Here is a 16,916-nt window from a genome sequence, read left to right as displayed (position 1 = left end):
GTAACTCGACCGTGCAGCGCGAGACCAGCCTGAGCGTAGCAGAAGGAAATACAAGCAGCTAACCAGTTGGACAGGGTGCGCTTGGAAACTGGGTGCCCCAACCTGTTAGGGTAGAAGGACAGAAACAACTGGGGGGCCGTCCGATGAAACTGGGTGCGTTGGAGGTAGAAGGCCAACGCCCGCTTGCAGTCGAGAGTGTGAAGCGCCACCTCTCCGGGATGAGAGTGGGGCTTGGGGAAGAACACAGGTAGAACAATGGATTGGTTGAGATGAAAATCAGACACCACCTTAGGCAAAAACTTAGGGTGAGTGCGGAGGACCACCTTGTCATGGTGGAATACCGTGAAAGGTGGGTCCGCCACCAAGGCCTGCAGCTCACTAACCCTCCGAGCAGAAGTGAGGGCGAGTAGGAAAATCACTTTCCAAGTGAGAAACTTAAGATGACACTTATCCATAGGCTCAAATGGAGGTTTCATCAGTTGAGCTAGAACCACATTGAGATCCCAAACCACCGGAGGCGGTTTGAGGGGAGGATGAACATTCAGGAGCCCCTTCATGAAACGGGAAACTAAGGGATGGAGTGAAAGAGCCTTCCCTTCCAGGGGCTGATGAAAGGCAGTGATGGCGCTGAGATGGACTCGAATGAAATTGGTCTTCAGGCCAGAGTGAGATAAATGGAGTAAATACTCCAGAACCAAGGACACAGGGACCGACACCGGGTCCTGGCGGTGAGAGGAGCACCAGGACGAGAATCTAGTCCACTTCTGAGAATAGCAGAGCCTAGTCGAGACCTTCCGAGAAGCCTCCAACACTTCCCTGACCGACTGAGATACAGGGAAGGAAGTCAAGGGGAAAGAAACCAAGCAGTCAGATAAAGAGACTGATGATTGGGATGTAACAGTGAACCCCGACTCTGAGATAGTAGAGAGGGAAAGACAGGCAGAAGTAGAGGTTCCCTGACACTGAGTTGAAGTAGCAGGGAGAACCAAGGCTGGCGGGGCCATCGAGGAGCAATCAGGATCAGAGTGGCCCTCAGAGATTTTAGATGGACCAGCATCCTCGGAATCAGAGGAAACGGCGGGAATGCATAGAGGAACTTTCCCTCCCAATCTAGGAGGAAGGCATCGGCCTCGAGACGGTCCGGGGAGTATATCCTTGAACAGAAGAGAGGCAGTTTTTGATTGTCGGGGGAGGCGAACAGGTCTATCTGGGGAGTCCCCCACGTGTCGAACACCTGTCGCAGCACCTGAGAGTGCAGGGACCACTCGTGTGGCTGGAGGAGGCGGCTGAGCCTGTCCGCCAGGCAGTTTTGTTCCCCTTGGATGTAAACCGCTCGAAGGGAGATGTTTTGGGAGACCGCCCACTCCCAGAGCCGTAAGGCCTCCTGGCAGAGGGGCCAAGACCCCGTCCCTCCTTGCTTGTTTACGTAGTACATCACCACCTGGTTGTCCGTGCGGACGAGAACCACCCGGTCGTGAAGCAGATGCTGAAAGGCCACCGCGGCGACATAAATGGCCCGAAGCTCCAGCACGTTGATGTGGCAGTGACGGTCCTCTGTGGTCCATAGGCCTTGCGTGTGTAGACCGTCTACATGAGCCCCCCAAGCGTACTCCGACGAGTCCGTGGTTAGGACCTTGTGGTGTGGCGGGGCGAGAAAGAGCAAACCCTTGGAAAGATTCGAAGAGTCGGCCCACCAACGGAGCGATCTTTGCAAGGAAGGAGTCACTGTCACGTGGCGGTAGATCGGGTCCCGGTCCTGTCGCCATTGTGATGCAAAGGTCCACTGTGGTAACCGCAGATGGAGGTGGGCAAGCGGGGTAACGTGGACTGTGGAGGCCATATGGCCGAGGAGCGTCATCATCTGTCGTACCGAGACGGTAGTCGATCTCGAGACTTGTCGGCTCAGATTTACCAACGCCTCCCGACGCTGAGGAGGAAGGAAGGAACGCAGACGGACCGTGTCCAGCATGGCCCCGATGAATTGTAAGGACTGAGAGGGGCATAGCTGGGATTTTGGGAAGTTTATCTCGAACCCCAGACACTGAAGCGCAGTAATAGTCTGTTGGGTCGTTGAGATAATCCCCTCCCTGGTCGAGGCTTTGATCAACCAATCGTCCAGGTATACCTGCAGGGGAATACCTGCAGACCCTGGGAGCGCAAGGTAGCCGCGACTACTACGAGGCACTTCGTGAAGACTCGGGGGGACGAGGACAGGCCGAAGGGGAGGACCCGATATTGCAGGTGGAGGTCCCCCACCTGAAAGCGCAGGAACCTGCGGCAAGCAGGGTGCACCGGAACATGGGTGTAGGCCTCCTTCAGATCGAGGGAGCAGAGCCAATCGCCTTCGCTGATTAAGGGGTAAAGGATCGGAAGGGAAAGCATCCAAAACTTTTCCCGTACCAGAAACTTGTTCAGGCGCCTTAAGTCCAGGATGAGCAGGAAGAAAAAGGTCTTAAAACTCTGCCTTTTAACAGACCCCTGTTAGGTGACAGTTGTTAGAGACAAACCAGGGGGCTGGGACATGTTCAGACATGCTTAAACACACCTCCCCCTCTCCCCCCTTGGCTTTATCAGGGGGCTGCAAGGGGCTTATCAACTGTTACCATGACAATAGGGGAGCTGGCCCATTAACCATTAACTCTGAATTCCTACTGAAAATGTGTTAAAACCAGAAAAGAAAAAAAAAAAAATGCAGCCTTTTCTAAGTTGTTTCTGCACTGGTCTGTTTTGAAAAAACAGGAAAGATTTTGTGAATGTCTTTTGTTTTGTGACCTGCTCTATCAATAAGCTCTTAAAACCTGTCTTTAAACTTCTTTTTCTGGCCACATCATTTCCGGGGGTTTTGACTAAGACTGTTTCTGGTAACAATCATCAGAAAATGCATTTCCGCCTACGTGGTCAGAAAAGCGCATTTCCGGCGCTTCATTTACCCTATTTCCACCTGCACCATCAGAATGTACATTTCCGGTAGGGCAGGCACTCCCATTTCCAGTGATGTCATCAGAAAGTACATTTCCGGTGGCATGGGGCGGGGCCACCAACATTCATTCCTATGGGGCGGGGCTACCACCATTCATTCCAATGGGAGGGGATGGGGCATGGGCGGAGAATGGGCGGGGCATGGGTGGGAGGGGACATGGTATAGGCGGGGCCTGGGCAGGGCTATGGGATAAGTGGGTGTGGGGTGGTTGGGGTGTGGGTAAAAAGTGGGCGTGGTTTGGCGGGGAGTAGGTGGGGCTTAACCCGGAAGTGAAGGCTGATTGGTTGATCCTTATCTCTGACAGCTGTCAATCGTTTTGACATGAGGTGTACCCATTATACTACTGAGGAATGACAGGCATGAGAATGAGAATCACTCTGACAGAAGTGAAATGGTTGAATTAAAGGAAGAAAATGTTGAAGTTTGAGACCTGAGAAGAAGGTAGAAGACAAAAGAATGTTGAGGTGATAAAAGCAGAAAGTGGGCAATGCAGCAGTTTGAGATGGGAAAAAGACCAGGAAAAGTCAGTATCAATAGGAGAAAGAATATTGGAATCATTGGTAGTTGGAAAAAAAGAAAAGAAAACCTGTAGAGATTGAATGTTTTATGCACTGTCAGGAAGTCAGTAGGCACACTGAGCAGCAGGACTGGAGGCCCTGAGTGGATCAGGGTGGACTTTGGAATCACTACAGGCAATGCTGGGAGGAGTATGCAGAGAAGCTACAAGACCTTCTCAGAACCAGGTAGACAGCTGATGGGAGGCCTTGTGAAGCAAGAACAGAGGCCCTGAGTGGACCAGAGTAGACCCGAGAATCACCCCTGAGAATGCTGGGAGGAGTATGTTCATGTTACCAGTGGAATACTTATCTGTAATATAATCCAAGGAACTATAATAACAGACAGATCCAAAATACTGCAATTATCATAAAACATTTTATTTCCTTAGAAATCCAGTCATCAAGTCACCAGATTAAAAAAAAAGATTAACTCAATAGCTATTTGGAGAGGCATAGCAATTAATAAGCAGCCTTCAGAGAGAAAAAGTAACATTTGTAAGCTCGGGTTTCCTACAAATGTCATTAAGGACTTGGCTTTTGATCCCTACAGAGCTTATTAATGCAGGAATAAATTAGGGGAACATGCCTCAGACCCCATGGATGTGCCCCAATTACTTGGATATCTGTCTAAGGTCAGGGATATTTGAAATGCAGCAAAAAACAAACTTTAAACATGGTGGGAAGTTCCTAAGCACTATTTATTGTAGCTATAATATGATTAACAATTATTATTAGGAGCGTAAGTCCATAGTCTGTTATTAAGACATGAGGGAAGCCTCTGCTTGCCCTGGATCGGTAGCATGGAATGTTGCTACTCTTTGGGTTTTGGCCAGGTACTACTAGTGACCTGGATTGGCCACCATTAGAACGAGCTACTGGGCTTGATGGACCATTGGTCTGACCCAGTAAGGCTATGACTGTGACTGAGTTCAAAGAAACGTGGGATAAACACAGAGGATCTAGAATCAGAAAATAATATTAAATATTGAAATAAGGCCAGTACTGGGCAGACTTGCATGGTCTGTGTATGGCCGTTTGGTGGGGGATGGGCTGAGGAGGGCTTCAGTGGCTGGGAGGGTGTAGATGGGCTGGAGTAGGTTTTAACAGAAATTTCAGCAGTTGGAACCCAAGCACAGTACTGGGTAGAGCTTTGGATTCTAGCCCAGAAATAGCTAAGAAAAAAAATTAAAAAATTTAAATTGAATCAGGTTGGGCAGACTGGATGGACCATTTGGATCTTTATCTGCTGTCATCTACTGTTATTCTTATGTTCTTATTGGTCAGTCAAGGACTGCAGCAGAGGTGGGACCTAGTGCCACAATAAGGATTCCAAAGGTAACAGGACCATATGGACTGTGATCACTGTAACAATGGGAGGAGAGAGACAAGTGACTCAGTTAACCAAAACAGAAGAACACACGTTCTATATATATATATGACATGAAGAACAAGTTAATAGTTGTAAAGTACTTTCATACAGTTTCGCCTCAGCCAGATCAGAAAAGATTTCAATATCACAATATATTACTCATGAAGTCTCTCCTGTTTAGCAGCAAGGTTGCATGATATCAGAGGGTTTCCAGTTTGATTCTCAATCAGGTTTTCTGCATCCTGGTCAGCCAGGGATAATATAAAGAGAATGGGGGGGAGGGGGCAAAAGGAGCAACACCTGGTAGCCAGATTTAAAATCCTTGCTTGCAAAGTTCAGAAATCATCCCACATGCATGGATCCTAGGAATACTAGGGAGAGAGGGAAGGTGGGGGTCTAGTCCATTAATACAGGGGTAAAACTCCCTGGTAATTGCTAGATCCCAGCTCCAAATTTTGATCAAGTTGGAAAAAAGAACTAAAATCAGATCAGACCAAAACCCCCAAGAAACAAGAGTCCTCTATTTTACTTATATTTTACAAACCTCCTTCAACATTCGTACCTTTAAAATATAAAGTCATCTGCCTTTTTTTCACCATTTACTTAAACTGTACAAAGTTACCTTCACATTATCTTGAATATGTCTAGTAGAAGGTGTTAAAAGAATGGCAGAATTGGAACTGATTTCTTCTGAAGCATACGATGTGCCAGAAATAAATTTGAAAAGTTGAATCTGTAACAGAAATGCATAATTTTGATTTCAGCTCTGGTTGATCTGGTTGTGCTAGGCACCCCCAAAGTAATTAATTACTTCTGGACTTATAGTGATTAGTTATACTAATTAAATTACACACTTATGGAAGTAATTAATTACTGATTGCAGTTACCTGCTTAGAGTAACTAATGGCTTTTTCTTTACTGATACCACACCCAAATATAATTATGTAAAAGCCACATTGGGGTTATATATAAGATGGATATTGCATAACTTTTATCTCTTGATGCTAATTTCAAGGAGATTTGACCAACTCATGCCAAACATATTCTATGCAATGTCATGTCATGTCGTGCTAGTTACTCTTCAAAAATAATTAATTATAGTCACTGTGATAGTGAGTAACTAGTTAACTACTTTATAGATTAGTCAATTACTTTCTCACAGTAAAGTAACTAATTACTAGTGTTGCCTGAATTAAGGGAAAATATTTTGATTTGATTTGGCCCATTGAATTGATTTTCGATTCGATTCACTTTTCCTGCCCAATCCTTTCCTTCACAGCACTCTATAGCACTCTACGCACTTTATAATTTATGCAGAGCCGGAAGAGAAAATTAATTCATAAAAAAAGATTAAAAGTTTATTTTTGTTACACATGCTATTTGCTAAGACCAATGATGAAAACACCACCCCAGTAAGGGTAACGAATTGAAATATAAAGTAGTGCCTTGGGTGTTTGAGGTCTAGCAGAAAAATCAATTTAACATAGTTTTGTCCTCATCGCTTGTTTATTTATTTTGGACATTTCTAGAAGTTTCCTTGTTTGGTGGGTTTATTTTGTAGCCTCTTCACCCACCCCACCTCCCTTTGCTCTCTCCAACCCCACCCCAGTGCTGTGGTGTAAACAAAATAAACAATAATTACTTTTCCTCTCTCTGTTAAGTCCTAGCTCACGTTCGCTATCCAACACCAGCTCTGGCAGGATACACATTTCAAATCTGACATATTGTAATCACAAAATAAAAAAAGGAATTATGTTTTCTACCTTTTGTTGTTTAGTCATTTATTATTCAAATTATGTTGGTCCCAGGCTCTGATTTCTGTTTGTCTTCTATTAATTTACTCGCCAGGGTCTCCTGCCTATCTGACATTTTCTTCTTTCTCCATGCTCACCATCCATCTTCCATCTCTGTACCTTCCCTTTCACTGCCACATCCAATATTTTTGTTTCTTTCCCACTGTCTACCATCTATTTCCCTCTCTCCCTGCCTTGTGCCCTGGGTCAAATCTCTCCATTCCCCTCCATGCAGCATCTTTCTCTTCTTCCCCTCCATTATCATGTGCAACATTTCTGTCTCTCCCCATGCACCATCTCTTTCTCTGCCCTCCACCCTATATCCAACATTTCTCCCTCTCTCTTCTCCAAGCATGTCTCCCTCCCTTCTACCATATGCAGGATTTTCCCCTCTCACCCCTTTCTACCTCTTTGTTGCATCTCTCCCTTCCTCTCCTCTACTCCATGTCCAACAATTCTTCCTCTCTCCCCCCATGCACAGCAGCTTTCTATCCCTCCTATTCCCCTGTGAAAAAGCTTTCCATCCCTCCCTCCCATCCTCCTGTGCAGCAGCTTTCTCTCCCTCCTAATCCTCTGTGCAGCACCTCCCGACCGACCCCTTCCACCATGAGATCTGACATACAGGCCTCCCAGAGCAGAAGCAGCAGTAGCAGCTGGTGGGAGGAGGCAGCACTCTGAACAGGCTGCTTCTGGCCTGCCCCACCAGGGCTTCCCTCTGCCGTGTCATTAGTGACATCATCAGTAACGTGACAGAGGGACGGCCCCAGCGGGGTAGGCCAGGAGCAGCCTGTTCCAAGCCCTGGCTCTTCCCACCAGGAACTGACACCTCTGCTTTAGGAAACTCGGAGGTGTCAGGACTCGCTGAAATCGGTGAGTCTGATTTTTTTAGATAGTGAATCAATATGAATCAATTTACCAATTTGATTCGGCAAATCAGGCAGCACTACTAATTACTAATAAATCAATATTGTACAATATTGGTTATTTTCATTAGCATAGTAAGCTACTTGGACACACAAAAACAATAGTTAGATAATAAACATTCCTACAATAAAACCAACTCAGAGTCACATAATTGAGAAATGCACCCTTGAAATACACTCTTCTTTTATGAAAGGATTTCAAAAAATCCCTTACAGGAGATAACTCAGTGTCAATTTCAGAATCCAGCGCAGCACACTTCTGATATATATCAATAAGATCCAACATATTGCTACTCTTCAGAAAAAGGTCATAAGCTCTTCTGCTATCTGAATATTTATCTGGTACTTCAGCTTCTTCATGGCTCAGGTCTAGTTTATCATGAAGCATGTATTTCCAGGTGGTTACCACATCACTGAGTGAAACTGTAAATTCTCCAGCACACTAAAAATGAACAAAACACGCAACAGTGAAACTCAGAAGATTAATATTTTCATCTAGTACACACCAACTTCTCATTATTTATTTATTTTGTATTTCACTTTTGACCAAAGCAGCTCACAGATAACGTGCACAACTTTTAAACACATACAAAATCTTAAGAATCCACATAGCAGACAACAGCAAAGAAAGGCAGAATGTAAACAGCATCTCAGACCCATTCTAACAGGACAACAGAATCAATATAAAGAGATATAGCTAGCAGAGATAGGTTTTCAACAGTTTTTTTAATTGTAGCAGATTATAAACTGGAATTATACAATGTAATCTTGATCCTGTATTACACTAAAACCCTACATCAGGGGTGTCAAAACTCAATCACATAAGGGGCTGAAATCTGAAAAAAAGGCTAAGCTGCGGGACGTATTTTTAATTAAGATAATTAGAGGTCCTTTAATTAAGATACGCTAATCGATTTAGCACGCGCTAAATGCGCACTTTAATAAAAGGACCCCTAAGTGACTAAGGCTTAGTCTTAATAGAAGTATAATGTCTCCAAACCCCACACCAGCTCTGTGATGTAAACAAAATAAATATTGTAATCGCAAAACAGAAAATAAAATTATTTTTTTCTACCTTTTGTTGGTCCCAGACTCTGGTTGTCTTCTGATAACTCGCTTGCCAGGGTCTCCTGCCCATTTGTCATTTTCTTCTTTCTCCGTGCTAACTATCCATCTTCCATCTCTGTCCTCCCCTTCCATTTCCCATCCCTCCCCCAGAGGTCTGGCATCTTTCCTTTTTTTCGTGTCCATATCCGCAGCTGCAGCAATGGACCCCACCATTCCCAGATCCACCATCTGTCCTTTTCTCAACTACCCTTTTATCCAGCATTTCTCCCTCCTTCCCCATCACCCTAGGGTCCACTATCTCTCTGTTTCTCTTTCTAAATACCCTCCTATCCAGTATCTCTATCCCCCCCTCCACACCATCCCTTGTGTCCAACTTCTCTCTCTTTCTCTTCCTTCCCTCTCCTCTGTTTTATTTCTTCCCCACCCCACCCTCCACTCAGTCCGGCATATGAACATCTGGACCCCTTCTTCTCTCCCGCCGGGTACTTCTACACTAGGGCCTGCCCCTGTCCCGAAGGCCTGTATGTTTTCCCCCCTTCTTCTTCCCGGTCTCACCTTCAGATTTGGCCCGCCGTTCCTACCCTCCCTCCATCCCGGCTTCCTGGTCTCCTCTGGCCCATCGGCAAGAACCGCTGCTGCTCTTCACTCGTGTCTGCCAGAAGGCTGTAGCGAACCTCGCAGGCCGCTGTCCACCTTGGTTGCACGTTCCCTCTGACACAATCCCGTACGTCAGAGGAGGGGTAGGATTGCATCAGAGGGAACGTGCTACCGAGGTGGACAGCGGCCTGCGAGGTTCGCTACAGCCAGCCGGCAATTCTCAGCAGGCTGCTTTGAAGAGGAGACCAGGTGAAGGTGGACGTGAATGAAGAGCAGCAGTGGCGGCAGCGATTCGTGCTGGCAGGCCAGATTTGCTATAAAATTTAAAATGTTTAGCGGGCCAATTTTGAACACCCCGCGGGTCAGATTTGGCCCATGGGCCAGAGTGTGACATGTCTGCCCTACATTTAGAAGCTGAAAAACTTCTTTTTTTTTTTTTTAAATCGGTTTGGGCCAAAATCAAAACTGCATCTGAAGCTGAAACTTCAAGTTTGGTTGTGTTAAAGCGAACCAATGAGGAATATAGGGGATTGCAGTTTGCAGTCTGGATCTCTCTGCTAACCCCACAGTGTCCAAGCAAGAATATAATAAATTTAAATACTACTACTATTATTAATCATTTTTGTACCTCTAAAAAAAACAAACAGTATCCACATACATGGATAGCGGCTAATAAAAACTGAAACTACGTAAGCCACAGTGCTTTTACACTTGTTAACTCTGTGCTACAGTTGGAATGACAGCTGATGTCATATCTCCACAGAGAGGTTAGTTCCTAAGGAACTTATTGTCCCAAATTTACAGACTCAAAATTCCTGCTAAAATTTTGTATCAAAAGCATTTATTTGGAGCACTCTGTTTAGCATATAAATTATTGTGCAAGAAAACTTTTTTGTACAGAGATTGCAAAAAACGATTGCAAACAATGGAGTTAACAGCCACATCCCTACCCCAGATTGCTTTACAATCCCTGGTAGTCTAGCAGTGTACTCAGGGCAGGAGAAATGCCCCAGTCGCAGCAGCCATTTTGAGAGCAGAGTCGGAACAGGCTAAAGGTGTAGTGTGCAAAAGTGACTTCAACATGCATAAAATTGGTTCAAATGCAATAAGAAGTTTTACACATTAAATATAAGTTCTACACATTAATTATTATTGACATGAATATATTACATGACTCAGAAGTCAGAAATTGAGAAAAAAAAATTTAATTAAAAAAGTCAAAAAATCCAAAACTGAACCAATCGGTTGATATGTGTACGGTGACATCCAGCGAGTGGAACGTGTAGGGGTCCTTTTACTAAGTCATGCTAATGATTAGCATGCACTAATCTAATCTAATACTTGGTTTTGTATACCAAGACTTCAATCTAAGAGAGCTCAACTCGGTTTCCAATAGTTAAATTAAGCTGAAAGAAACATATTGAATGAATCTCAAAAAGGATTAATTACCAAAGTGTTTAGTAAACAGAATAGTTTTCAAAGCCTTACAAAAAGAAGAAAGGGAACCAGAACTTCTCAGGAAAAGTGGAAGATCATTCCAAAGTTGTGTGAACTTGAAGGACAGAGAGAGGCCAAAAATCTTGGTTCTTTTGATACCTTTACCAGATGGGCAAGAAAGCTTAAGTTGTTGATTGCCTCTTGCAAAAGAGAATCTATAAAGATTCCAAGATAAAAGAACTAAGGGAGTAAAAATACCAAGAAGAATTTTAAGAAAACAGGCACACTTGAACTGAACTCTAAAATACACCGGGAGCCAGTGAAGGTTGAAGAGCAGTGGCGTCACATGATCAAACTTACACTTCCCAAACATCAGCCTGGCAGTAGTATTCTGGACCAATTGTAATCTGGAGAGACATGTTTTGTGATACCGAGGTAAAGGGTATTACAATAATTGAGATGATAGATTGAACCAAAATGGAAAAGTGGTGTTGATGAAAAAGGTGTCTAACTTTTATCAGCATGCGTAGATTGAAAAAACATTTCTTAATTACAGAGTTGATCTGGTCCTTAAAAGAAAGCGATGAATCAAAAAGAACTCCCAGGATCTTAGCAGAAAACTTGATTTGCAGGAGAGAACCAGATATCAATGCTACAGAGCTAGGAAGAAAATCAAGTTTAGGGTCTAGCCACAAGAATTTTGTCTTAGATGCATTAAGTTTCAACTGAATGGATTGGGCCCACATTAGAATTTTGGAGATGCTAAGATTTACTTTAGAGGCTAAATGCCATGCCTTGCCTTTGGCCCCTCCCACTGCATCCCTAGATATATTGGGAGGGGGAAGCCCTGTCGTTTGCAGCACACAGCCCTGTAGGCAGGAGTGAGCTTCTCTCCTGCCATTTGCTCTTCCGAAGATACAGGGGGAGCCCAGGAATGTTAGGGGGATGTGGGGGAGGGGTAGAGATGTCAGGGGAGGTACAGGATGTCAGGGGGATGTCGGAAATGTCAGAGGGAAGGGTATAGGGCTCTGCGGCTCAGCTGATCCTGGCAGAGGGAATCCCCATCAGCTGAGCTGCCAGGAATCCCCAAAACCAGCTCAACTGATGGGGATTCCCTCTGCTGCAATCAGACAAGGTAGCTGGTGAGTACATCTACAAAACTTATGGTTTTCATGTAGATGTTTTAATTTTTGAAAATGGGAAAAAAAGGGTAGACATCCTAAGGATCAACAAACTTATACCTATCTCATTTTCAAAAATAAAATATAGATATTTGGCAGCTTTGAAAATGGACATTTTTCCTGCATCTTGCACAAAACATCCAGCCTCAGACTTAGGCACACTTTTGATTATGCCCCTCCACACCTACTAGCTTACATCAAGAGAGGGAAAGAGTTACATACTCCAATAAAATAAATTTAAAAGGAAAACAAGGTTATAAACCAATATACTTGGCACATAATCCTTCCATAACTCCTAAGTTTAAGAAGCTAATTTCTCATGACATTTAAGGAAATTTTTCTAATTGTGAAGAGTCCCAAAAAAAATAAATCCTTTCCTTGGTAAATGAGATATTTAAGAAAAAAATGTTGCACTCAGGGACTTCAGAGTTAAAAAAAAAAAAAGCCTCACACCCTGGGTACATCAGAAAAAACATGTATTTTCCATCACAAAAGCTCACTTCATTGTCTTAGTTCTTTTTAAATTGATCATTTTATGTTTATTTTATGAGAGTTTTAGCAACATATGCTGGCTTTTACAAAGCTATGGTAAAGGTTTCTATTGTGGGCTGATGAGGTAAATGCTCCGACGCTCAAAGAATTCCTATGAGCATTGGAGCATTTACTTTGCTGGTCCATGGTAGAAACCTCTACCGTGGCTTTGTAAAAGGAGCCAATAGTAACATAGTAATTGATAGCAGATAAAGACCTACATGGTCCATCCAGTCTGCCAAACAATATGGCCAGAGCTACATTATTATTATCGCTGAAGAATAGTCACATTTATCAATACATAATTAAATCAATAAAGCAACAACATTGCTAACTTTTCACTTCCTAATTTCAACCTTAAAATTCCTTCCTCGCCTCCTTTGATAGTGACTGTCTGAGGATCTCAAGGTGGTGAATGTGATAAGATGGTAGAGAAAGCCTGAACAATTAGCAAGAGGCTATACCAAAAGAAAGAATGAAGGTGCTAATACCTCTGTAGAAGTTGCTGGTGAAGCCCCTCCTGGAATATTGTTTTCAGTATCTTACTAAGGACACAGAAAGATTTGAAGCAGTTCAGAGGATGATGACAAAATTAATATGATGTTCGTACCCAAAGACATATGAAAGACCAGAATATATATACCTTAGAGCAGTGGTCTTTGCTAATTTTTAAGCAAGGCCCGTTTTAGATCCAAAAGGACTGACAGAAAGCCAACAAATATATTCCTACTTTGAGCGATAACACGAATAATGCTTCACAACATTCATTACTACCAGAACACCTGGCTTTGGTTACATGCGCATAACATAGAAACATGATGGCAGATAAAGGCCAAATGGTCCATCCAGTCTACCCATCTGATGTAACCATTATCTCTTCCTCTAAGAGATCCCATGCTTTCTTGAATTCAGACACAGTTTCTTGACCTCACCACCTCGTCTGGGAGACTGTTCCATACATCTACCTTTCTATAAAAAAAGTATTTCCTTAGATTACTTCTGAGCCTATCACCTCTTAACTTCATCCTATGCCCTCTCATTCCAGAGCTTCCTTTCAAAAAAAAAAAATAAAAAAAAGATGCTCGACTTATGCACATTTACGCCATGAAGGTATTTAAACGTCTCTATCATATCTCCCTTCTCCCACCTTTCTACTTAAGTATACATATTGAGATCTTTAAGTCTGTCCCCATATGCCTTATAACGAAGACAATGTACCATTTTAGTAGCCTTCCTCTGGACCGACTCCATCTTTTTGAAGGTGCAGCCTTCAGAATTGTACACAATATTCTTTTTTTTTTTTTTTTTTGAAAATATTTTTATTGAATGAACCAGTCACGAGAAGTACAATCAGCAGCCAAGCCAAAAGATAATAACAGCATAGATACAATAAATGAGGTCTCACCAGTCTTATACAGAGGCATCAATACCTCCTTTTTTCTACTGGTCATACCTCTCCCTATGCATCCTAGCATGCTTCTAGCGTTCACCGTCACCTTTTCAACCTGTTTGGCCACAGATAACCCTAAGCAAATACAGGACTATAAACTAAAAGTCCTAATACACACAAACGAATCTAAGATGCCAGATTCTGCATAGAGTACATAGAAACATAGAAGATGAAGATGAAACATAGAAGATGACGGCAGAAAAGGGCTACAGCCCATAAAGTCTGCCCACTCTGCTTACCCCCTGTCTATGCCCTAATGACCCAATTTTCTTATCTTGACCCTCATAGAGATCCCACATGGGTATCCCATTTATTCTTAAAGTCTGACACGCTGTCTGCCTCGATCACCTGCACTGGAAGCTTGTTCCAATGATCAACCACTCTCTCTGTGAAGAAATACTTTCTGGTGTCGCCATGAAATTTTCCGCCCCTGAGTTTGAGCGGGTGCCCTCTTGTGGCCGAGGGTCCCTTGAGAAAGAAAATATCATCTTCCACTTCGACACGTCACGTGAGGTACTTAAATGTTTCGATCATGTCTTCCCTCTCCCTACGTTCCTCGAGAGTGTAGAGCTGCAATTTGTTCAGTCTCTCTTCATACGAGAGACCCTTGAGCCCCGAGATCATCCTGGTGGCTGTCCGCTGAACTGATTCAATTCTGCGCACATCTTTACTGTAATGTGAGCTCCAGAATTGCACAAAGTACTCCAGATGAGGTCTCATCATGGCCCTGTACAACGGCATTATGACTTCAGGCTTTCGGCTGATGAAACTTCTATTGATACAACCCAATATCTGCCTTGCCTTAGATGTAGCCTTCTCCACTTGATTGGCAGTTTTCATGTCTGCACTGATGATTACTCTTAAATCTGGTTCTGCTGAAGTCCTAGTTAAAGTTTCTCCGTTCAAGAAGTACTTCCTGCATGGATTTCCGCTTCCGAGGTGCATAACCTTACATTTCTTAGCATTGAAGCTTAGCTGCCAGGTTGAGGACCAACTTTCCAATGTAAGCAGGTCCTGCGCCATATAATTCTGTAAACTGCATTCACTTACTATATTACATAGTTTGGCATCATCGGTGAATAGTGTTATTTTACCTTGAAGCCCTTGAGTCAGATCCCCTATGAATATGTCGATAAGGAGTGGACCCAGGACCGAGCCCTGCGGCACTCCACTGGTCACCTCCGATGTTTTAGAGAGGGTACCATTAACCACCTCCCTCTGAAGTCTGCCACTCAGCCAATCATTGACCCATGCAGTTAGTGTCTCTCCTAACCCCATCGATTCCATCTTGCTTAGCAGCCTGCGGTGTGGGACACTGTCAAAAGCTTTACTGAAGTCCAGGTACACGACGTCCAGAGAAATTGAAAGAAATACATTTCTTCCTGAACAGTGCAAAATATATACAGCAGATATAAATTCTGAAAACTGACACATTTCAATCACTAAATTGAAAATAAAATCACTTTTACTACCTTTGTTGTCTGGTGATTTTAGTTTTCTACTCATCTATTCCCAGTGTCAGGTTGCACTTCCTTCTATCTGTGCTTAACTCTGTTGCCAAGGCCTTCTTATCCATTTGCTGTTTTTCTCTCCAACTATCTTTGGCATTAAACTTTAATATTCAACTTTCTTCCATTTTTCTACTTCTTCTTCAAATCTATCTACTTTTCCATACTTTTCCATCTATTCATGCGTACTATTCTCATCCCCTATTCCCATCTATCCATAAACATAATTTCTTCCCTTGCCCACCTCTCCCATCCCTGTGCATCATGTCCTCCCTCTATCTCCTGTTCCCCTCCATCCCTGTGTACCATCTCTTCCTTCTCCAATGGTCTGACATCTGTGTGTCCCCTTTCCACCTCCTAGGGTTTCAGCAAAGCCTTTGATACAGTTCCTCATAGGAGGCTGTTGAACAAACTTGAAGGGCTGAAGTTAGGACCCAAAGTGGTGAACTGGGTCAGAAACTGGCTGTCGGACAGACGCCAGAGGGTGGTGGTTAATGGAAGTCGCTCGAAGGAAGGAAAGGTGACTAGTGGAGTCCCTCAGGGTTCGGTGCTGGGGCCAATCCTGTTCAATATGTATGTAAGTGACATTGCTGAAGGGTTAGAAGGAAAAGTGTGCCTTTTTGCAGATGATACCAAGATTTGTAACAGAGTAGACACCGAAGAGGGAGTGGAAAATATGAAAAAGGATCTGCAAAAGTTAGAGGAATGGTCTAATGCCTGGCAACTAAAATTCAATGCAAAGAAATGCAGAGTAATGCATTTGGGGATTAATAATAGGAAGGAACCGTATATGCTGGGAGGAGAGAAGCTGATATGCACGGACGGGGAGAGGGACCTTGGGGTGATAGTGTCCGAAGATCTAAAGGCGAAAAAACAGTGTGACAAGGCAGTGGCTGCTGCCAGAAGGATTCTGGGCTGTATAAAGAGAGGCGTAGTCAGTAGAAGAAAGAAGGTGTTGATGCCCCTGTACAGGTCATTGGTGAGGCCCCACTTGGAGTATTGTGTTCAGTTTTGGAGACCGTATCTGGCGAAAGACGTAAGAAGACTTGAGGCGGTCCAGAGGAGGGCGACGAAAATGATAGGAGGCTTGCACCAGAAGACATATGAGGAGAGACTGGAAGCCCTGAATATGTATACCCTAGAGGAAAGGAGAGACAGGGGAGATATGATTCAGACGTTCAAATACTTAAAGGGTATTAACGTAGAACAAAATCTTTTCCAGAGAAAGGAAAATGGTAAAACCAGAGGACATAATTTGAGGTTGAGGGGTGGTAGATTCAGGGGCAATGTTAGGAAATTCTACTTTACGGAGAGGGTGGTGGATGCCTGGAATGCGCTCCCGAGAGAGGTGGTGGAGAGTAAAACTGTGACTGAGTTCAAAGAAGCGTGGGATGAACACAGAAGATTTAGAATCAGAAAATAATATTAAAGATTGAACTAGGCCAGTTACTGGGCAGACTTGTACGGTCTGTGTCTGTGTATGGCCGTTTGGAGGAGGATGGGCAGGGGAGGGCTTCAATGG

The 16,916-nt window shown here is 43.7% G+C and overlaps 1 protein-coding gene across 3 annotated transcripts in view; it reads right to left on the bottom strand.

Moving 5' to 3' along the window:
* PARPBP (PARP1 binding protein) overlaps positions 1-16,916 on the bottom strand; it is a 64,626-nt gene that overhangs the window by 36,718 nt on the left and 10,992 nt on the right. For all 3 annotated transcript variants that reach the window (XM_033952074.1, XM_033952073.1, XM_033952075.1), the window contains exons 3-4: positions 7,837-8,064; positions 5,529-5,639 (exon numbers count right to left, since the gene is read on the bottom strand). In XM_033952074.1, coding sequence (XP_033807965.1) covers positions 5,529-5,639; positions 7,837-8,064 — 339 coding nt within the window. The remainder of the gene's footprint in view (positions 1-5,528; positions 5,640-7,836; positions 8,065-16,916) is intronic.

This window comes from Geotrypetes seraphini, chromosome 7 (assembly GCF_902459505.1).
Source record: "Geotrypetes seraphini chromosome 7, aGeoSer1.1, whole genome shotgun sequence".
NCBI lineage: Eukaryota > Metazoa > Chordata > Amphibia > Gymnophiona > Dermophiidae > Geotrypetes > Geotrypetes seraphini.
The sequence above is the reverse complement of the archived record's forward strand: the minus strand, read 5'-3'. Positions and strand labels throughout refer to the sequence as shown.